The sequence below is a fragment of the Ixodes scapularis genome, unplaced genomic scaffold (assembly GCF_016920785.2).
Source record: "Ixodes scapularis isolate PalLabHiFi unplaced genomic scaffold, ASM1692078v2 PGA_scaffold5__190_contigs__length_132052651, whole genome shotgun sequence".
NCBI lineage: Eukaryota > Metazoa > Arthropoda > Arachnida > Ixodida > Ixodidae > Ixodes > Ixodes scapularis.
Genome location: NW_024609880.1, coordinates 82,522,259 through 82,546,473, shown reverse-complemented (window position 1 = coordinate 82,546,473; position 24,215 = coordinate 82,522,259). Strand labels below are relative to the sequence as shown.

The following is a 24,215-nucleotide window of genomic DNA, read 5'->3' as shown; positions in this document are numbered from 1 at the left end:
TTATCCCCCCCTTTAAAAGTGCATCGTCCCGATGCAGCACAAAAACGGAAAACAAAAAAAAAACAAAAGGACAGCAGAATTGCTAGCCGGAGTTCACAGTCCACAGTTCACTGGTCGACGAGAGTGGAGAGTCCTATCGTTCGTAATACGGCTTCAGCCGGACGACATGCACCACCTCGGGTCGCGGCTGACGTCTTGCAGATGGGCGCGTTCCGTCGGGTAGAACTTCGTAGTTCAGATCGCCGAGGCGTCGGATGATCTTGTAGGGCCCAAAGTAGCGCTTCAGAAGTTTTTCGCTGAGACCGCGACGACGAATCGGCGTCCACACCCAAACTCTGTCTCCGGGCTGGAAGTGGACGTCGCGGCGACGAAGATTATACCGGCGAGCGTCGACATGTTGCGGGTCTTGAATTCGTAGTCTGGCTAGCTGGCGGACCTCTTCTGCCCGTTGAGCAACCACCTGGGCGTCATCGCTCCCGTCGTCGACTGACTCGTGCGGCAACATAGAGTCCAGCATAGTCGTCACCGCCCGGCCATACACCAGCTGGAAGGGCGTCACTCCTTTGGTCTCTTGCACTGCTGTGTTGTAGGCGAACGTGACGTAGGGCAGCACTTCGTCCCAGGTCTTGTGCTCCACGTCGACGTACATAGAGACCATGTCGGCGATTGTTTTGTTGAGCCGCTCCGTCAACCCATTGGTCTGCGGATGGTATGCCGTTGTTCGACGGTGTTCGGTGTGGCTTAGACGCAGGATCTCTTGGGTCAACTGTGCCATAAACGATGACCCTCGGTCTGTGATCAGTACTTCGGGGGCGCCATGACGGAGGACGATGGACTTGATGAAGAACTTGGCGACTTCGACAGCAGTCCCCGAAGGAAGGGCTTTCGTCTCGGCGTAACGAGTAAGATAATCGGTGGCGACGATTATCCAGCGGTTCCCCATCGTCGACGGTGGAAAAGGACCCAGCAAATCCATTCCAATTTGCTGGAAGGGCTTGGTTGGCGGAATAATCGGCTGAAGGAGACCTGCTGGCTTTGACGGTGGTTTCTTGCGTCGCTGGCACTCATGGCACGATCGTGTGTAGAGATGGACGGTCTTCGGAAGCTTTGGCCAGTAGTACTTCTCATGAATCCGGGCCAGGGTCCTGCTGTAGCCGAGATGTCCGGCCGTTGGGTCGTCGTGGCACGCTTGAAAAATTTCTTCTCGGAGGCTGGCGGGGACAACCAGTAGCCAGGGGGTTTCGCTGGTTCCGAAATTCTTTCTGAAGAGCACGCCTCGCCGCAGGACAAAGCTCGGTAGGTCCCGAGAAAAGACCCGTGGGACAGAGCCTCCTCGACCTTCGAGGCTGTCGATTACGGAGCTAAATTCCGCGTCGTCGCGTTGCAGTGCCCTCATGTCGGTAGCATTAACTGCGCCCAGAAAACGGGCGTCGTCATCGTCGTCCGCGCCGGAGATTGGAGGTTCGACTGGAGCCCTAGACAAACAGTCAGCGTCATTATGCTTGCGGCCACACTTATGCACAATGGTTACGTCGAATTCCTGCAGTCGAAGGCTCCAGCGGGCGAGGCGTCCGGACGGATCCTTGAGGTTTGCGAGCCAGCAGAGGGCGTGGTGGTCTGTGACCACGCGAAACGGGATCCCGTACAAGTACGGGCGGAACTTGGTTATCGCCCAGACGACAGCAAGACATTCTTTGTCGGTCGTTGAATAATTTTGTTCTGCCTTAGACAGCGCCCGGCTTGCGTAAGCGATTACTCTTTCTGCCCCTTCTTGTCGCTGAACGAGTACCGCACCGAGACCGGTATTGCTGGCGTCCGTGTGGATTTCAGTCTCCGCCGACTGGTCAAAATGTCCGAGGATAGGGGGCGACTGGAGCCTTCGCTTGAGTTCGTCGAACGCTTGCTCTTGCTCCTCTCCCCACTGGAACTGCACGTCGTCTTTCGTCAGATGCGTCAGCGGTGCAGAAATTTGCGCAAAGTCACGAACGAAACGTCTGTAATAGGCGCACAGCCCAAGGAATCTTCGAACGGTCTTCTTGTCTAATGGCTTCGGGAACTCGGCGACAGCGGACGTCTTGGCGGGATCAGGGCTTACACCCTGAGCACTCACGACGTGGCCCAAGAATTTCAGCTCAGCATAGGCGAACCGACACTTGGAAGGCTTGAGGGTCAACCCAGCAGCTTTGAAGGCCTGTAGCACGGCTCGCAGTCGTCTCAGGTGCTCGTCGAATTCGCTTGCGAAGACCACAACATCGTCGAGGTAGACGAGACAGCTTTGCCATTTCAAGCCGGCAAGGACGGTGTCCTAAACGCGCTGGAAGGTTGCCGGCGCTGTGCACAGCCCGAACGGCATTACTTTAAACTCATACAGTCCGTCCGGCGTGACGAAGGCCGTCTTCTCACGATCTCGTTCGTCGACCTCAATCTGCCAGTACCCGCTCTTCAAGTCCATCGACGAAAAGTATCGGGCGTGGCGTAGCCGGTCCAGGGTGTCGTCGATGCGTGGCAGCGGGTAGACGTCCTTTTTTGTTACGGCGTTCAGTCGGCGATAGTCTACGCAGAACCGAAGAGTCCCGTCTTTCTTTTTCACCAGGACTACCGGTGAAGCCCACGGACTGCTTGAGGGCTGGACAATGTCGTCGTCAAGCATTTCTTGTACCTGCCGCTGGATGGCTTCCCTTTCTTTCACGGAGACCCTGTACGGCGGCCGATGCACAGAGAGTGCGTCGTCATCAGTAATTATCCGATGTTTCGCAACCGTCGTTTGGCGCACTTTCGACGACGCGGAGAAGCACTCACTGAACTCGGCGAGAAGGTCACGAAGTTGTCGTCGTTGTGGGGCTGGGAGGGATGGGTCGATGTCGAGCTCTGAGGACGTGATTGTCTTGTTCTGCGTCGGAGAGGCGTCTTCTGAGATCACGGCGATCGCGGCTGAGTCTTCAATTTCCTCGACGTAGCCCACAGCTGTACCCTTTGTAAGGTGCTGCGACTCTTGCCGGAAGTTGGTGACAAGGGCTACGGTGCGCCCGTCCTGGAGCTCTGTTACGCCTCTTGCAATGCCATTCCCTCGTCCGAGGAGAAGTTGGACGCTTCCTTCCAGCAGTGCTACACCGCAGGTGGCTCCTTCGGTCCCAACGGGCACAAAGACACTCGACAGCGGCGGCAGGTTTACGTGGCTGGCGAGGACTCGCACGGCAGCTAACGTCGGTTTGGTATTTTTCACCGATGGGACAGGCTTCCGAAGCGTCAGCTTGTTCTCCGCAAGGTCGATGATGGCGCCGTATTCACACAGGAAGTCCATTCCGAGAATGACGTCCCTCGAACAGTCTTGCAGAACGACGAACTTCACAGGGCATGTTTTGCCGTGAATCTCGACGCGAGCGGTGCATCTCCCGACTGGTGTAATCAGGTGTCCTCCGGCGGTTCTTATTTGTGGTCCATCCCACGGCGTCATGACTTTTCGAAGGCGGCGAGAGAGCCTCCCACTCAAGACTGAGTAGTCTGCTCCTGTGTCCACGAGTGCCGATGAGTCGAGGCCGTCGATAACAACGTTTAGGTTGTTGGACACCGAAGCAGGAGCGTCGTTGTGATGCGTAGCGTCGCGAGAGTGGGAGCGCTCCGTCGTTCTTGGAGGCTCTTTACGTCGGTCGTCTTCGGCAACTCCACCTCCAGGGGTTGCCGCGCCTAGTTTCCCCGGCGAGGAACGAGGGGCGACAGGCTTTCACGTCGGGGTCGGTGCATGGGCAAAGCTGGACGTCGGGGCGAAGGCGACCGGAACTCTCGGCGGGACGCAGGCTCGGGCGACTGAGGTCGTCGCAGGTACTCGTCGATCTCCGTAGGGCGTTCGTCATTACGGGGGCGTGGGTCGTTCGGGTGGAACCCCCGCAGCCCGAGTCGTCGGTATGGGCATTGGCGGTAGGTGTGGTTTGCTTCTCCGCAGTGGAAACACAGAGGGCGTCGGTCGGGCGTTCGCCACACGTCGGTTTTCCGAGGTGCGCGGGGCTCTTGGGCGGCGTACTGCACCTGGTCGTCGCGGCGGTGGTCGTGCTGCGGCGCAGGAGAACGACGTCGGAGCGGCGCAACATAGGCTGGAGGAGGAGGCGGTGGCCGTCGGGCCACTGCGGCGTAGGTCAGGGCGGGCTCTTCGGGTGGTGCTACGCAGGCAGGAGCCTCCGGTTGAATTGCCCGCTGAACTTCTTCGCGCACCACTTCGGCGATCGACAGCTCAGCCGGCTGGTTGGCAGCAGGCAGCAGCTTCCGGAGCTCCTCCCGGACGATGTCGCGGACGATTTCCCGAAGGCCGTCGACACCGGTGGCGTTCAGGTCTGGTCGGCAAGATGCGGCGGTTCGAGGAGCAGGCACGCCGGCGAGTCGATGATAATGGCTTGCTCGGGCCGACAGCGCTCGCTCGATGTTAGTGGCTTCCGCCACAAAACCGTCGACGGTTGTCGGGGGATGGCGGACAAGGCCCCCAAAAATTTCAGCCTTCACGCCACGCATAAGGACGCGAAGCTTCTTCTCTTCGGCTGCCTCCGGTTCGGCTCGGGCGCATAGGCGCATGACATCTTCTACGAAGCTTGTCACGGTTTCGTTGGGGCCCTGCACCCTGGTTTGAAGAAGGTCCTCTGCTCGCTGCCGACGGTGGTGGTTGAGGAACGTTCGCTTCAACTCGGCGGCGCAGGACTCCCACGTAGTGAAGGACGCTTCGTGGTTTTCAAACCAATGCCTCGCTGTCCCTTCGAGTGCGAAGTAGAGATTGTGGAGGCATTGCTCATTCGTCCATCCGTTGTGGCGGGCTACACGTTCATAGTGTTGCAGCCAGTCTTCAATGTCCTCGTGGACGTCTCCGTGGAACGGCGTTGGAGTCCTGGGTGCGACCGGCAGGACACGACGGCAGAAGCGGCCGGGGTCTGCGCCTGGTTGGCCATCGTCGGCTGCCTGGTCCTGGGTGGTAGAAGTCCGTATTCCGGGTTCAGCCCTTGGGTGCGGCGACTTGATCGAGTCTCGATCTGGTCTTCGTTGGGTCCTCGGGAGCTTGGATTCGGACTTGTACTGCGGGAACTCGGAGGGCTGCGCTGCACGAACATGCGGTACCCCGCACCTCCACCAGAATGTCACGGGTGGTGAGTCGTGACCAATAAACATTAAATAAAGAGAAATAAATAAACGTTTAATGTGGCGAACTTGTGCCAAAAATAAAGAAGGAAACAGAAAAAAGCAGAGCGTCGCGGGCGTCGAAGTCGGCGTGTCAGCAGAATCGAGCGCTAGGGCGAGACTGACTTGACAAGGTCGCGGGCAACCTCTTATCTAGAGTGCGTCGCTATCTCGAAGATTCGGCGAAAGCGGCTCGAGCGTCGCGTGATCGGGCGAGAATGAACACGCACTTTCTAGAAAACAAAAGCAGGAATAAATGATAGAAGTTACGTGCGGTACATGAATAAACGAGAACTTTCTAGAGGTCCGTGACCGAGCGTTGCTTTCTCAGCCCTGGGCGCGGCAATATAATTAATGATGGCGGAGCTGCTCTTAATTATACACGCGTTCCAAGACCCATCTGTTTTGTTGTTGTTAAAATAGCTTTTTCTTTCGTCATATTCCATTTATGTGTCGCTTTGTTTATTTATATACAATCATTTCGCTTAAACCAAAGTGTACTGTGTTTTTCAGAAATTCATTGATTCCTAGGTTTTTGATGTGCTTATTTTTTTTTTTGCGACTGCATCTTTAGTTTCCGGTATTGCAAAATCTAGTCAAGAATTAAATTTCGAATTTGTACTCCTGCCTAATAAAGTAATTAAAATAGTGGATCAAAAATAAAATTAACGATGTGCTAAACATAATTGCGTAGACCTCGTAATCATCGTCTATAACTGAATACCATAAATATCAGGCTTGCAAAAACAAACATATAAATATCTCTCTCTCTCTATATATATATATATGACAGGCGCAGGGCAACTTCTTAATTTATTTATTTCTAGAAACTGCATTTTTTTTGGTCGCTAGAGAATTTAAAGTTTACTTGGAAGTACAGCCTCAAGCGAATCGAAGTAACCAGGATATTCAGCCTGCCAACTTATGAACAGGTGGCGGGTCATAGCGTTGAAACTAAACGGACGTACAAAAACCGATTATGCAGTCGCGCATCCGAACATCTACTTCAGTAAGAAGGGGGCTTGAAAAGTGTGCAATCACCACGACGAAAGAAACGTGCCATAAAAATTGTCGATCGTTAGGTTGGTTCATTTTCACACATTCCTCAAGCATGGGGGCAAAATCTTCCGCCGCTTTATGAGCTGGCGCATACAGTGGCGTAAGAAGTCCTAATTTTGAATCTGAGGATATGTTCCAAACCTACAATCGCCTTGTAATTCCCATGGAAACGCTCTTCATGCAGTGGCGGTTGTTGAGAGGAAGGGGGTAGAGGTCCCCTGGTGCCGGGGTTGGCAAATACAGGGGCAGAGGAAGAATTTTATTTGCTAAAGAAGCCGCATGCGTCATTGGTGCGATCTGGCGGGACAAATGCACACCCTTGGTCAGCTTCCGCGACGGATAATGAGCTCCTGTAACCTAGTCGGGAGGTTTACTGCTTCATATGTAACACATTTGTCGATGTCGAATCTGAGCTCCTTCACTGTTAGCTTCTTTTTTTTTCACCTTGTGGTAGTAGTAGAAGATCCAACATTGATCCATAGTTAACATGAAATAAAAAAAATCCGGCAGTGGTGGCTTGGGAAAGCTGCTACATGTTGGTGAGGACTTTCATCGTGTGGAAATCACTGGGCATTTTTAGAGAAACCTTTTGAACATTCCCCGAATACAGGGACGTGGGCTTGTACGGTAGCTCAAATTTGAGTGATATTCTTTTTTTTTTCGCTGCTAACACTGTGATTTACCTTTTATCAATAAAGTCCTTCTTGTGAAGTAAAATGCGACAGGAAAACTTGATAGCAGCGTTGTCAGGCAATAACCTCCTATAGCCCTATATTTTATGAACTATACTCGTAATTGCACTGTTTTGACGATATTAAATGTAAGGAAAATATGGCAATATAAAAATAAGACCATAGAAAGCTATCACGAATTTAGACGAAGTAACCTCAATCTGATTAATATTTCAAGCAAGTTATTAAGCACCTTGCGTGAAGTGAATTCACATTAAATCCATCGTTCTTTCTAAAGAAGGCTGTTGTCCGGACGGGGCTTAATACTGTTTAAACCAGCATTACAAAAGTCTTGATATAAGCTACCTGTTAAATTATTAGAATTAACTTACGTAGGCTTTAGACATCGATTTGCGCTATCCCAACAAGATTTTTTCGCTTCAGTCCTGAAATTGCCATCGAAGATCTCTAGGCGTAAACCAGGTGCCTATGCCTAGTCGTTAGCGGAATTTGTTCTTCCACAGCATGAACCATATATGCTTTTATTTTATGAATGCAAGTTTTCGAAGATGCTATTCTCTCCTCCCATATCGGATTTTCACATCTTATTCATTTGCAACGACAAACAAACACAAGCAACAACAACGCAACAACAACGACAACAACAACAAGAACAAAAATAAAATATTTTCACAGACTTCGCTTTCGCATTTTATTCTTGCCTATTCCAATTAAAAACAAATCATAATTGAAACCCTTTCTTCAGTCATACTTGAAAGACAACAGGTACTCTACAATCTGAAGAGTGAAGGTTCCTTGGCCTATAAGTCCGTCTGAAGCACTGGGTTGAATGCTTTTCTGCTGCTTTCAACTACGAATATTGAAAGAATTCTTTCTCGCATTCCTCGAAAATGAAACGGAGACCCAGCCCTTGAAAAAAAAAAAATTCATAGTTCTCCCGTGGGGCACATCGCATATTCACCAGACTTCATAGCGACAAATTCTGCCAGGCAATACCCTGACGAAAAGAATGCCTGGAGGCGGCAAGGTGTAGAAGCGAGTAAAGGAACTGTCAGCGACAGACATATCAGTTGAAGGAACAGCGCTTCTTGCTGAAAGAGGATGGTAAGCTTTCGCAGCAGTAATGGTGAAAGGTGAATGAGAGTTGCTTTCAATCGAATAGAACGAACGTTCTACCGTCGCAAGGAGAGCGAGCGGGGATGGTGTCTTCACATCTCTCGAGTACGCATACGTGTGTGCTCTTCGTCCAGCAGAGAAATTTGCAGCAGTCTCTTATCCTGCTGTGCCGGATGCTCAACACGCTAAATGAGGAAAAAAAGAAAGAGACAGGTTAGAGCAGTTGCCTCTAATTAATGTTATGACCAGATATTGCAGTAACGACATTACTGTAATGAAATTACAGTAATTAAATTACTTTTTGGAGCAATCAGTGAGGTAAAGAATTACGAATTCTCGAGGCTAATAATTTAGTAATGTAATCAATTACTTTCAGGCGGTAATTTCGAGAAAAAATACTCATCACTTTTGAATTTACTTTTGTCCTAAATTAGAAAATATGTTTGCAAGCTCTAAGAAGAGAAAAATTATTTTGCACGGTGAAATGTTGTGAAAGGGAATCAGAGGAAATAAACGACGTCCACATGAGCGAGAAGCCTTGTGCGAAGAGCTGGATAGGCGCACAAAGGAGGGCTGGAAAGGCGAAGGAGAAAAGCTTGCGTTTTGACATCGCTGGAAGGCAACGGCCTACGAACTCGAGGCACGACGGATTCACGGGGTCGCGTAATCACGACGCTACTATACTTGGTTCATCCCTAAGCTGACAGTGCTGTGGGAGCTGCAGTCTAACCGGAACCAATCAAACTCCTTGTTTTAATCACGTGTCCCGTCCCTTTGTCTGCGCATCGGTATGAACCAGACCGTGGTTACGCGGCGAACGATAGACGTGTGACTGCTCCAACAAACACGTAGCTTCCACCGTTAATCTCTAAGCTGGCAGTTCGTCAGCTTAGGGATGAACGGCTCATAGGCTGCAAGGCGACGTGCATATCACCAGTGAGTTAAACATAATTTAAAACCTGTGAGGTCAGAACAAATAGATCCCCAGCCTTGTACTTTCGCCAAGCAAGGTCAAACCGTAAGTTTCGACCATTGCGGACAACAAACGACCGGAATAAATAGTTAATTTCAAATGCCCTGTCAAAGCCCCAGAACGTTTCTTGCGCCCTCGAGCAAAGCAGGAGCCGCTCGCAGTATGCATCGCTGCCTTCCCTTGGGAAGTTTATTCGGAACTAAGCCTACAAGCATATCGCCCCTTGTATGTTGGCAAAGTACGCAATTTAGGGAGCTCGCGCCAATCCCCAACTGGCAACTCTTCTGCTTAGCAATTATCCGGGCGCTTTGTGTGACAATGCGGAAAAACTTGGACTCTTCGGGTGTTGCGGAAAAATGCTCTTTGAAAGTTATGACCAAGAATAGGTCAACTAAACTCGGCAACACATTTTCTTGGCAATGCAATGGAGGGTACAGGTACGCGTTCCCTCTCCCATTTTAGCTCTGAATAAAGCTGTGCGCGGGCTCTCAAAATCTCCACTGCATGTTTAATGAAGGTTATCACTCCACCGAGTATGGTGCTCTCGGGAAAGCAGAATTAGACTGCGTCCGAGGCGGGAGGGAAACGGTTTACGTGACGACTCCTTGTAAGAACGAGCTGCCATTGCCCGACTTAACAAACTGACACGGACTACAAATTTTAAACCAGGAAGACGAAAACATATCACCCGTTTAGTAAGAACCTTCTCCATTGAATGAACAGCGAAACCGGTAAATCGACTGTCTTTCTGAGTTACATCTAAATAAGCTATTCACCATGTTTAACACTTACGTCGTGTGCGCCAGCAAAACCACTGTTCAGTACGGTTCACTTTGAGGCACATAAGGTTGTTGCGGTGTAAACAGGAATATCTGAGCTTTGGTAGATATAAACCAACTTAGCTCTTTGACGAGATATCACTGCGGTGGCGCTGCTGTCGGCACTGCGCATGCGCAGCGCTTCGCTTCTCCCGGATCTGGTTCCTGCACACGCGCTCTGGGGGCAAACGAGGGCTTGTTTTGTAAACACTGTCTTGATATACTGCCTCAAGGTATAAAAACTAAAGTGAAAGTAATTTCAAAACTTTTGAAAATTAATTGTAATGTAATTCATTACCTTTATGTTGCGGTAATTTGTAATGTATTTTAATTACATTTTTGCAGTTTTTGAAAAAGTAACTAGTAATGTAATTTAATTACTCTTCGAAAGTAATTTTGCCATCTTTGGTTATGACTGTTCATGAGCGATGCTAGCAGCCTTGAATGTATTATTCATGAAGTGTAAAAATATGTTTGTTAAAGTTTAAAAAATAAACGACAACAATTATTGTGATAATCTTACCATAAAAATATTTATGAAAACACTTGTCATATTTTGCAAAAAACGTATTATTTCTGTTTAATGGTCACCACATATTGAAACTCTTGACGCTCCTAACAAGTTTCGAGATAAATGAGCTTCTGAACTATTCGTAAGATGTATTAAAATTTACTAGGCTCACAGATTGAAAACCGATTCTCTTGAGTGCAGAAAACTGACGACGTGTTCCTGGATATGTATCACAGATTCAGCTTTTTTGTTTGGTTGTAATTAAAAGATATCTTGCCAAAATGCATAAAAGACAATGCAGGTTTACAAACAAATCTATTGAGGTACCTATTGTTGGAAAATAAATCAGTACTTTCTTGGTTTATTGGTAGGCAGAAATGATGCACAAATATGGCCAGTAAAAGATCAACATTGTTTAGGAACGCTAGATGCGCCATGGTGCAAAGTGGAAAGCTGCTGCTTCACCGACCAAAATTTGCGAATTCTGTTGAGGGTGTTCCTCTCAACGGTTGCTGGGGTATGCTGCTCTAATAACGTGTCCCTTGAGACGTTGCATTTATTGAGTATCTGGATTTTTTAAAGACACTTGAGGGCCTTCTATATGGTATACTAAAATTCAGAAATCCAGGTTTTAAAAATAGAAACATTTCGGAATATGGAATACTTTGATATTCAAACGTGCTGAATAAAACACCTGTGTTTCTTTTTTCTTGAAAACACCGCATATAATGTGATTCCAAATATTGTGACCCTTAATGTACGCTAAATTGAGTGTCTCGACGAAACCTCTTTTTGTGTAGCTGTTAAACGAAAATTTGTCGTTTGTGAGAATTTTCTCCTGTGGAAATACTGCCGAGTTCATGGCCGAACAGGAACTCTACTCCATAGTTCTAGAAAATTCGCGCTTACACTTATACTAACCGTTTGACGGTTGAATGTTCTAGATACCGAGCTGAACAGATAAGGAGGCCGATATGGCCTTTCCGAGTCAGTCTCGCCCTAGCTTGACGTTAGAACATTCTAAGCCAAACTTTCGAGCATCAAACTTCTGCCAGATACAAGAGAGAATGAGAGTCAACAAAGCAGAGCCGAACGTCGTCGTCGGGACAGTTGGTTAGAGTTAGAGTATCTAACAGGGCAGGCCACACTGGCCTTCTTATCTCTTTCTCTCGGTATCTCAAACATTCGGTGCTACGCGATTCCGCTTAGCACCTCCAACGAAGAGAGAACGGCAGGAAGCAACAGATGCAGCTTGAGCGAGGCTGACTTCGGCAAGGTCATTTTGGCCTCCTTGTCTTTTACAATCGGCGTCTTTTAAATTTGAGCGTCGAATATTAGGGGTAAGAGTAAATGCGAATCTTCTAGAAGTATGGAGATGCGTCCCTATTCTACTCCGTACTAAACGAGGCACTATAAACACAACGTTTTTTTTCCGCCAAGTTAACATACGTTTTGAGACGTGTTTATATCTGAAGACGCTGGGTACATTAAGTTGAGACTTTAGGACTCCAAATCGAATCATTTCGTCGAAGTCTCCTATAAACGTCTTTAATAACATGTCCGATGCGGGTTCGCGCATTCAGGTGAAATTCCGGTTGTTGTTTTTTTCCGGAATTCAATTGATAGTGTCTAATAGCGATAAAAATATTGGAGTGAGCATTTTTTTAGCCGTTATTTTGAAGGAAGCATAAACTCGAATCTTGGAAGTTTTGTGTCTATGAGCGCACCGTTTTGAAATGCAGAAGCTGCGCTGCTTTCTTTAGCTAACCGGCTAATGTAATCATCTTGAGAAACGGTCGTATCAAGAAAAACCGGTCGCAATATACGGTCTTGTGCAAACAAGAACCACTTCACCATTCTCCAGATAGTGTTTGCCATAAACGCTAGGCATCGTACACACATCTGATGGAAACTAGCAAGAGGAATTGAGCAGCAGCTTTTACGAAATAAAGATCACCGCGCTTACGCCTAGCATTTCCAACGAAGAGAGAACGGCAGGAAGAAAGGAAGAATGCAATTTATTTAACGCATCAAAGAAAACTACTAACGAATTTCCGTTTTTCACAAGGCCGCACGATGATATGAATCACATTGTGTTGTTTCTGCGATCGTGGAATCATTGTGAAATCCTTTGATTTATCAAAGACTTAATCGGAACAAACCAACAGTAGTGAAATTGCTACCCAAACAAGTGCGAGCCGGGCGCGATCGGCGTCTGCTCTCGGTGGAGCTGCGTTCTCCATCCGGATGTAGGTCGGTTTGACTCCACGAGCGCAGAGTTCGAGGACGGAGCTCGGGAATAGCACTCGAGTCACGAGCACCAAAAGTGCGAGTTACTCGTTTAGTGAAAAGAGTGACTCGAGTCAAGACACACAGCCTCTACTTAACGCACCCATTGTTTGGTCTGCCATGACGCTTCCATAAGGTATGTCAGCTTGTATCACGTCAAATATAATGAAAATTTAGCGGCACACCAAGACAAAGATCAGACAGGTCAAAATAGACATATTTAAGCTCACGTTTTCGACCTTCTCGACGTTGATATGTGTCAGGTTATTATTGATACTTTACTGTGTTTCAAGGTGTTATTATTAAGTTATTGCGTTATTCCTTTAGGAAAACATTGCTTTCACCAGGATTCGAACTTGATCAGCACAATACATTGGCTCTTCGTGAAGTCGACGGAATCCTGTCGCTCAGGGTTGGATCAAATACCCCAAAAATTATTCTGAAATGCGAGTACCGGGATACATGGCGGAAATAGCTATAACACCACTGAAATACGGCTACCAAGAGATATCGCGATACACAACAGAAATTAACTTCGAATGCAGATTAAAATATATGTTGAAATACAATCGCAAGAATATAGCTCGCTGGATGATAACGGTAAAGTGCTTAAAAGGATATTTAAAAAAAAAAAAAGATTACTAGTAACTGCTAGTGAATATAAAAAAGAGGAGTTTGATACAAAGCTTTTTAAAGAAAAATTCGATAATTTGTTTTAAACCAAGAAACATGTACATTCCGTAAGATAGCTTATAAAATTCGACACAATAAGGTTTTTGATAACAATCACCCAAGTTGCAATTTGATACCACTAGTTAGATTTTCTGTAAAGCAATTCCTCTATTCTTGTGCTACCGAAGATAAAACAACAAATATATATTTAAGATTTTTGTCCTATTATTCAAAACGGTATTGAAAATCAGATTTCTTCGCAAAAGTTACCAAACCAATCTGTGGCGAAGGTTAACTTGAGATAACTGAGATTTTCTATTCTTCCGAAACAAAGTGTCTATCAGTGGCACAACCTGAATAATCACCGTGGCACACCCGAAGTTCGGCACAAGACGCAAAGCGTACTGCTTCTCTAAACAAAATTTGAACTACTAAAAGTTGCAGGTGTATTTCGATCTAGGGTTCAAACCGTCATACTCAGAATTACGTTTTCTGATCTTGCCGCGGACTCTAACCCCAGTCTCGGCCTTCCAGTCACGGAACACCATGACAAGTGTCACTACATCTTTCTCTTGTGGTGTTATTTGGAATCTTCCGCAGATCGCGAATTATCTCAAAGCCTTCTCGGACTCCTCTCCTACCTCTCCCTTTTTTTCTTCTTTTTTTTTTGTGTCACATTTGCATTGCCGGTTTGACGGAGCTCGCAGCGAAGGTGGTTGGCAGGCGGCCAACTAGGTAAACTCTCTTCGACCGTGGCAGGTTTCACTATTCAAGGAGAAATCAAAATTAGCTTCAGTATAATGGAAGTCTTCAGTACAACATGCAAAGGTTAGCATACTGTCAGATATAGCGAGTTCAAAATATTGTGATTATTAAAAGACTAGCTTTATAACCGTACTTCTGTACCTTCGCGGCACCTTCGACACTTCCTCTCTTTCTCTTCCCCTCCTTTCTCGCTTACACTTTTCTTTCCATCACTCCGCTCCTCATTTATAGATCGCTTCAGGGCTGAGATTAATCATTCGAAAGACTAATTACGACCCCCGGAAAGAAACGGAAAAAAGGATCATCTAGGCTCCTTTTCGGGTCCGATTCCCCGAGTCACATGCTACCTAGTCCAACCAATTCCCTCCCACATCCAAGAAACGCATGTATCTACAGCCTCCAGCCAGACGTCGCCCTGGGAAGAGAAAAAAATTGTTGAGAACATCGGCTCTCTAGGCTTTTTTTCTGCATCCACGCACCCCACAAATTGCAGTAGTCCCTGGAGAAGACGCTAGCGCGACAGGGTGTTTTTGTTCACATTCTTTTGAGATAAGCTCCCTGCTAAGCTGGTGGATAAAAAACATTTCGGGACGAGAGAGGGAGGTACTACTAACAATCAAGCGAACAGCCCGGTAGGGCCGATGGCCCCAACGGTGGTTGCTTTTCTCTCGGCTTCAGCTGCCCTTATGCCGGCAACAACAGACGAAGGGATGAAGTGAAAGAAGGTACCGGAGGGGAGGACACGAGGAAGACAAAGGCCAATTTTGAACTAGCCAAGATGAGTCGGGAGCAGCGACTGGAATGACCGCCACCGCACGTTCTCAGTTAAAGATCGAATCTGCAATGAAACACTTACACAAAACATGATTGCTTTGTTACAAGTACATCAGTGTCTTCAATTTGTACTTAGTGCACATTGATCGTTTTTTTTTCATCCGAGATATAAAATTGTATTATTTTAATTTCCATTTTTCGTGTTGATTTTGAGATGATGTATAATTTACAACTAATGAAAATTTTCTACTTACATAACCGATGAGGTCTGTTAGAGTCATTCACTCCTGAAGGAATGACTTGCAGAAAACTCGTGGTGTATTTTTGATACGACAGAAAATTTCGGAAAACATATAATATGCGTTTGTAAATTATGCATTAGTAAAAATTGTTAGATGTTAATTGAAGGGACCTATATTTAGACTGGATAATCAACGAAGATTGATTTTATTCAGGTCACTATGAATTTTTCCATTCAAGCATTGTTAGCCGCAATTTATACCTTATTAATAATGTATCGAGGTTTTCATGCATTAGTCATAAATTATTAAAGATAGGTTTTCCACTTCTATGAGGAGCGAAATTGCCTACGTCGGCCCCAGACCCTAGCGTATCTCGGAGAATAACAATGCTGTTTTATTTTGTAATATTATTCTAGAACGGAGGCCGTTAATATTAGGTTTCACCTCGAAATAATAATAAAAGAAATAAAATATCAAAAGGCCACTCTTGCCATACCTTTGTGTGTGCATTTTAATGGATTGTCTGCTTAAAATATAAAATGAGAGCTCACATAAACGTATGCCCACTGAAGCATATGCAAGTTATCATGGTGACTGCGAGTCCCAAAACGTCATTAAAATAAACATACTTTTTATTATAGGAGCAACCACTCTATATGATAGCACGCCGAGCACAGATAATTCTAAATACGCTTCGTTAGATACAAGAGGAACGCGAACCGAATAAAAACACCGTCGTTTTTGCATTCAGTGGACGTTAATCAATCATTAGCCCCATAATCAATTTTATACAAAACAAACTCATGTCATAAAGCCACTGAATCTTTTGTCCCTTTTTTGTTAATTTTTTAATACCGAAAAGGCGTGGAGAGACCGGTGCAAAAAAACAACAAAAAAAAACATCGTAGTACTTCAGAAAAATTTGCAGGGGAACGACAGACCGCTCCGCGACTGATCGTGATGATGCAGATGATGTAGGGGTGCTGCGTAGCCACTATAATGCACCAGCTTCAGCTATATCGATCATGGTATCGACCCCTAAGTTGTTTAAGGGGCCACGTATGAATGAATATTCAGCAGTATGCTCGCGAAAAATAGTATGTCGTTTTTGTTTTACGTCGCTAGGGTCTTCGCATGGGGTATCGACGTTTTAAATTTGTTGCAAAATGCATCTTGCTGAAATGCGCCTTCCTCTAACAAAAAAAAATGCTTTGTCGGTTTGACTTTTTACTTTTTAACCAGAATTATGGTTCTTTGATAATCTTATAACGCAATATTGTGACATTGACTTCTGCATTCTGATGAGCAAAAGGGTTTCATCCAATAAACTTTTTACTGATTCTTCGCTTTGTATCGCAGGCGATTCATCAGCTTTAGGGAAAGACTGATAGATAGAAAAAAGCAGATAAAGCAATTTATTTCTTGGCTGTTATTTATAGTTTGCTAACAGCCACATCGCGCAACATCGCGCAACATCTGTATGTTTCTTCTTTGTAAACCAGAAATCGACAGCCGCGCTACCGGTAACTGATCACTGGCGAATGAGTGGGTGTGCTCTAATATGCAGATTAAAATAAAGTTCGCAAAAAAAAAAAAAATCATGCAAGCGTTTTTTTTTTTTTTTTTTTTGAAGTTACGGATTCTAGTGCCACGGAAATTCAGGAGTCATGCCAAGACTTTAAGAAGAAGCACTCTTGAGTACTCCATGTAATATAAACTGTTCGCCTTTCAAACGTAGGTTTGCATGTACTTTAGAATATGACACTATAATTTGGACCACATTAGCACGGTATTTAGGGGTTCCTGTGGATGATTACCCATTCTTTTGTTTTAATACGGACTTTAGTTTTATTCAGTCAACTACGCAAACTTGAAATGATCTCACGCTTAACTAGATCGCTTAGCAGTCAGCATTGTCTTTTTTTACGACTATAATCTACTGGTGTGCGCTCCGAACTTGAATTTGCATTTGTGGCATGGAACTCTTTCTCTATTTCAACGAGTTTAAATATTGAACGCATACAAAAACGATTTGTACCACTAACCTACGAAGCATATTTTGGTTAAAATTGCTATTATAAAAATAACTTTATTTTAAAAAACAAAATGACGCAGTTTTTTTTTTTTTTAGAGAAGGTTTGTTTGAGATTTTAAATTGTTTGCGCAGGTTTATTCTTGATTCAATAGATATCCCCAGTCTCCTTGCTTCTTTAAACTTCCACATTCCTGTTACTTCAAACTCTAGAAGCGCCAGTTTTTTTATCCAGATGACGGGTAACTAATAGCGCAGGGACACGGACAGAGTAGAAGACGGAAGACAAACATGGCGCTGACCGTGTGCCTGCGCTGTCTGTTACCAGTCAAAACGAACTACCAATTGGCCCATTCGTCAACGCTGTTTATCCAGATATTCAACATAACGTTTCACCAATTTCTTGAATGCGCCATGTTTTAAGCACTGAGTTTACACATTTTGATATTGTTTCCACAGATTAGTGGTTTAAAAAAAACGCAATTTAGGCATGTATGTGAACTGAAGTGTCAGTACGAATTTAGTATAAATGTATAAATGTTATCATGCCTATCTTTGGAATCGTGTATATTGTTGTCCGAACCTCACCAAAAAGGCCTGTGAGCTATTGGTGAGCACTAGGGAAAATAATTGAATGTGTAACCGGCTTTCTTAGCTTCTAAGACATTACGATATTAGTGCAAATAAGAAGAGGTAAAACCAACTAAATAACACGCTCTTACTTGCTATTGGAGTGATTGCTCCCTAATCTTCACAATGCGCCACATCTACAGATAAAATGCTATGCTAAAGTATGGTATCACACAATAAGAGCAGTAGGTCATAATTATCCAATCTCCTAGATTTTTATTTCTTCTGTGCCATCGCTCGAAACAACGATATGCAAGTTCAAATTTTATTTCTGAAGAAACTTGAAATACAACACCCTTTGTTTTCTGCACAGCTTACACTTTAAAACATATAGCGATATATAATAAGACAAGCCGGGCTCTTAAACACCGCGATTTTTTTTTTTAATTACCAATACTGCAGACCCCCGGAGGGGTCAAAGCGGGAGCTGCACGTGAAGAGGTTTAAAAACAGCGCAATGCATAAGTAAATGGTATCAACAGAAGTAAAGAAGAAGCACACTTTGTATACATTTGCATATAAATACTGAAAAGATAAGGAAACCACATAAACAATCGTCTATAGAAATCCATTTGGCATCCTATGTACAAGGCGCAAACACACGCGCACACACACACACACACACAGCAAGATAATGTAGATAAGTCACGTACTTAAATGGTACATAAAATAATTATAATGCAATTAAATGCAAAGGTGCAAGCGAGCTGGACAAGAATGACGAAAATAATCCCTGGAGAAGGGGAACAAGAGGGACAAAGGAAAAACATTAATCTCCAAACACAGCTATTTGACTGGTGAGCGACCGAAAAAATCCGCCTGGCCAGGGTATCGAACCCGGGACCTCTCCATTAAAGGTGGAGCGCTCTACAAACTGAGCTAACCAGTGTTTTTTTTTATTTCTTTATTGCAATTAGCTAACCAGTGGTTAGACGTCAGCAGATAATAAATTAAGGTTAAATTAAGGTTAAATAAATCAATAAATTATCGCAAATACACAAGTACAATGACCGAATTTGTATTTATGTCATTGAAATACACCGCAAAAGTGTATAACAGTCTGAAATACTGGAGGGGGGGAGGGGTAAACGATTTGAATTGTTAATCCCATTGGGAAAACATAATACTTATCTGTATTCGATCTCGCAAATATGTGCTAAAAATTGTGGGTGTTTCTGGCGTGAATGGCACGTTTTGGGGCGGATAGCAGGTGGCTGTAAAGCTACAACATTCTACCGCACCCCTTAACGATCGGTGTCTCCACCTTTTTTTTTTTAATTTCCCAGTGCCACATGCCGATTTAGTGAAAAAGCCGCGTTTTTGTGAGCTGCCGCTTATTAGAAATCCTTTCATTATAATAAAGGTCTTTGCTTAAAAAGACAATGAAGACGATTTTGTTTAATTTTTTTTTTAAATGGTGTTTTTATGCTTCTTAGGAAAATAGCATACTGCCCAATATTTTGTAGACATTTCTGACGCGTATTTTACAACTCAAAGCTTTCAAATGAGGATTTTCGCATCGTAGAACCCTTAAGAAGCAAAAAAAAAAAAAAGAAGAAAAAGGGGTAATTGATGCGAAGAGAACCGATGGACTGCGGACCATCTTTCTTGCATCTTGGCCAAGGGCAATCAGGCTGCCTGAATGCTCGCGCCATTAATTAATACTTCGCGAAACCGACGTTTGGTTTATTTGCGCACGTCCTATACTTAAGGAATTCGGGCTGTCACTCCACGGATCCCGGACGCTCTAAGACTCTCATTTGAGTCAATCGAAAGTTTAAAAAAAAATAAAAAAATACATTGAATTAACGTGGAAACTTTGAAGCGAGAAATTGCGCTTGGGAAACTAAAGTGTTGTTCTGGAACTGGGTTAAAAGCTCTTGTGCTTATCGTACGGTTTTGGGGAAATGTTTATTTACTTTTATTATTTTAAAAAAAATTACCAATTGCATTTTACTTATTTACATCGCTTGCCGAGCGCGAATTATACTAGAAGACTGTTATATTGCTATAGAGCCATGAAGTTATTGTTTTATATATGGGCTGCATTAACACTTTGTTTAACGCATCCTTATAGTAATAAATATTTTCAGTAAGAAAGTGTGCAAAATGGCTTACGATCGCCATGAGTGAACTGCTTTACTGCTGAGCGTGGTGGAAGAAGAAAAATAATGCGCGTGAGAGCAGAAGCGCGAAGTCTTGCATTTCTGGATTCTTTTACACAGACACGTGTTTCTGAAAACTACGAATCCAGGATCGCAGCTTCCGCCCAGTGAGTAAAAGGGTTGAAAAAAAAATGCATGGTATAAAAAATTACTGTACGATATTCATTATAGAAACAAACATACAGGCTTCCACTATGCAGCAAGCCTTGCAGCTTTCCTGTTTTAAAAATATAAAAAGCTCTTCCCAGCAGCAATTACTTAATTTAATAATTTTTTGCCGAACGCTAACTTAGACATAACCTAATGCGAGATATCTCAGAAAGTGTCAGCGCTCACCACGTCGGAAGCCTCATAAATCAGCGTCAGCGACGCACCCGTGCATTCTTCGCGTTCTCGAAGCCAAAAGTTGTGAGGAAAGGAGGTTCTCTGTGTGGTGCACCTGATGTAGGAATTATCTGTATTGAATAAAAACGCGCCTACCATGGTCATCAAAAATGGGAACCTGCTGTCGTGACTGTGTACGGTATTTTTATTTCAACCTCATCAACGCTTCGGTTTGAACAAGTTGCTGACGAGTTTAGAAGAAAGCCCACTGCAAACGTTTTCACGAGTATGCAGGATTTATGTTCCTCATTCAAGAAATATGATGGGAACTGATCGTGTCTTATTAAAAAAAAGAAGGCTGCTAGCAAAGGATTGTATAATAACTTTAAAATTATATAATAAAAATGAATGTCTGGATCTTATTCGCGATCTAATGAGGTCAAGCAAGGATGACAAAATGCGGACTTTGACAATGTAGCCCTTATAAGGTTGTTGTGAAGGCAGATATTGTATTGTTTCAGTAAAAACTTTATTGCATTAAATAAGCGTGGCTTGTTTTTTTAAATTTTACCTGAAACATTATGTGACTGCTTATACCGTGCACATTCCTAGCGCAAACTGTGTGGGATCATCCCAAAGCATTAGGCCATCCTGTGTGGGTAGCACAGAATAATACCACAACAATTATCGTGTTCATTGACTTGAAGATACAGGTTCAGCAGCTTTCTGCCAGCTTAGGAAGTGATATAAAAAATGAAAACGAATTCTTTCCATATGTTAATATAAACATGACCCCGACGTTTTGTAACCAGTTGGACCTCATCTTCATGGGCGAGTAAATAGGTGAAAAGCTTTCAATTTTCCGAAGAGCGAAAGGGGGGGAAGGAAGCTGGGGGGGGTTTTGGGGGGGCTGGGGTTCGACGAAATTTAGTACCTCTCCCCCTCCTTCGCGAAAGGCGCATTACTAAGCTGCAATTGCAATTTCATCTATAGTCAGATGCAACCTAAGAAGGACAGTCTGAGAAAGAAATGGCGGGAAATAAAAAGATCAAGTGGAGAGGGACGACCTTTTTTCCATAATGGCTTCTCTCGTGCGCGCCCTTTTCCCCCTCGCACTGTCTTTCTTGGGTTGTATCTTACTCTAGCAAATAATTATTCAAGATAAATAATTTTCAAGTGCAACATGATAATGAGAAGTCAAGCTCTAGATCAGGGGTGGCCAAGCTGCTGCTCTTTGCGTGTTGAAGTGCGGCTCGCGACTTCGTAATAAACCTCCCCCCTCCCGCTCCCCCCCCCCCCCCCCCGCCTTCCTCCCGGTCACACGAGCACTTTCCCAAGAAGACGAATGGAACGGGGTTTAATTTGAAAGACACGTTGCGGTTCGGTAGTCTTGTGCTACTGCTACCTTACGTGCAGATAAACTGCGTTTGACTATGATAGATCTAAAGTAGCTCAAATTACATTTCTTGCTCTGGACAAAGGTTTGCCCCCTCCCCCCCGCCCACCCGCTTTCTGCCTTTCCTCTTCTAAACGGCTCTTGGAGGTTTAGTAGTTTTGTTTGCGGCTCTTAGGCAGGGTCAGCCTGGCAACCCCATCTTTAGATACACAACAGCCGAATAAATATACGAAAATTTATTTCTGTAAACTTATCGGTTTTGATCGTAAACATTATTCAATGCACATCGCTTCGTCCTAGTACTAAGGTAGCAAATAAGCGTAGTTACTTTGGCGATATTTCTAGAACAGTATTAACACGCGTCGTGCGAGGTACCACCTTACTTCATCGTGTCTCGAATGTCGAAGTTGAAGGGGACGAAGACATTGAGAGTATTGAAGAAATAAAGAAAGAAAAAAACATAAAGAAGAATGGCTTAAACAAAGCAAAAACAAACAGAACACGGCTCGTTTGATGTCGGTTTGGCTATCCCCTAACAAAAAACGAAAAGAAAAGACGTCCCCCATTTTGCCCCTCTCATAACCACCTCGTATAGTTGAGACAACACTCCAGTAGAGAACTACCGTGGAGCCAGGCTGGCGCTCGGTAATTATCCCGGCCCGGCAGCTCTGAGTCCGCGGTCGTCGATCGCAGAAGCTTTTTCGCCTTATCGATTGCGTCTGGTGGCGTCTTCGTATTTTGCCGCTGTTGCCGCCGTAGAACAACACATCGCCAACAACTTGTGAGTGATCTTCTGTCTTTCACATTCGGCTTTTTTTTTTTTTCTTACGAGCCGCCGGGTGCATGCCCCAAAGCACCTTTGCCCCCGCTTTCGTCGATAAAGGCATTTTGCTGCTATCGCAGCGAGTCAGCGGACCACTTATGTATTTTCCTCAGTCCCTTCGTCTTGCTTCTGCGTTCTTTTTGAATACAGTCTTTTCAAAAGCTTGAACCATCGTCTGTCCGCCAGTCGTTGCTGAGCTGTGAGCAAGCATTGGACACTTGGAGTGTGTCAGTGCTCAGCATGAGCTCGGCTCAGCTCGTATTGAAGACGATGTGCTGCCGAGCCCACGGTCCTTGATTGTTACATGCTCTGAGTGCTGGGGTGTGCTTTTGTTGCTTCTACAACTTAGTGGGGATGTGGAGTTAAACCCAGGTCCGACTGAAGAAATGTTGAGACAAATTCTTGACAACCAACAAACAATGAGCGTCACTCTTAACAATATTCAGTCTAAACAAGTGCTACTCGAGAACTCTCTAGGAGCAGTCCAAACACGGCTTTCCCTTATCGAGACTAACTTTGAAAGTTTAAACAAGAACAAAGAAAGAATTGACGAGAAGGAAACTCGGATACGTAATCTGCTAAGCCACGTCGTTAAGCTCGATGGGAAAATAGATTACTTGGAGAATGCTAGCCGTAGAAACAACATCGTAATATATGGTTTGCATGAGGATGAGAAAGAAGACCCGAGGGAATTGCAGCAAACAGTAACGGAAGGTATCTTTAGTGCTAAACTACAGGTGGAGGTAAAAACTATCGAACGCATTCATAGGATCGGTAGAAAGATTGGCAATCGCCCTAGACCAGTGATATTACGCGTCAACGACTTTAACGAGAAAATGCGAGTTCTGAGAAACTGCTTCAAATTGAAAGGTTCGGTAATATCAATTTCCGAAGAGTATTCACATAATGTGCGCGCGATTCGCAACAACCTTTGGCAAAGCGCTGCTGTTAATAAAGAGAATGGAGATAAGGTTACGCTTATTTTTGATAAATTGAAGATTAACAATGACTTGTACAGTTGGGACCCTGTGAAATGTGAACGCGTGAAATGTGGCCTGAAGCAAGATTACACCCCCTACAGACCGTTTCCGCAAGAGCAAGATTGACCACTATCGAAAGAAAAACGATTGTGTCTGGTGTCGCTCAACGCGCGAAGCATCGTGAACAAGGTTGATAGACTGAAAGAGTGTTTACTCACGTATAATCCCCACATCGTAGTACTAACGGAGACATGGCTCCATCTAGGGGTTCATGATTCAGAAATAGTCCCACCGGGATACCTATTAATTCGTCAAGATCGAGAGGCAAGGGGCGGGGGTGTGGCAATGGTAATAAAAAATGGAATATCCTTTGTACAACTTGATGGAATACCAAATCACGAGAGCATCTGGTGCAAAGTAAATATGTTTGGAACGAGCATTTTGGTTGGCGGAATTTATAGACAGCCTAAGGCTCCTCTTCAGTACTTAATTGATTTACATGAGTACCTTTGTGCAGAAGTTAACGATAGAACTAAACTGATATTGACAGGTGATTTTAACTTACCCGGCATCAACTGGACCACGTTAACAAATGATAAGATAGATGAAGAAAGCTCGGAACAGCTATTGCAAAGCGCACTCAGCTTCTGTCTAGACCAATTGGTGCTGGAAGCAACCCGCATATCCGGAACAGCGAGTTCTACTCTAGATCTGCTGTTTGTGAGCAATTGCCTAAAAGAGTTCAAGGTTACGGTCGAAGATGGAATTTCCGATCACAAATTACTAGTCTGTACTTATCC

General features: G+C 44.7%; 1 protein-coding gene across 1 annotated transcript; it reads left to right on the top strand.

Moving 5' to 3' along the window:
* The first annotated feature begins 8,104 nt into the window (after positions 1 to 8,104).
* Positions 8,105 to 23,541, top strand: LOC120849191. Its single transcript, XM_040221351.1, has 2 exons — positions 8,105 to 8,234; positions 22,703 to 23,541. The coding sequence occupies exons 1-2, from the start codon at positions 8,105 to 8,107 to the stop codon at positions 23,539 to 23,541; spliced, it is 969 nt and encodes a 322-aa protein (XP_040077285.1).
* The last annotated feature ends 674 nt before the right edge of the window (positions 23,542 to 24,215 follow it).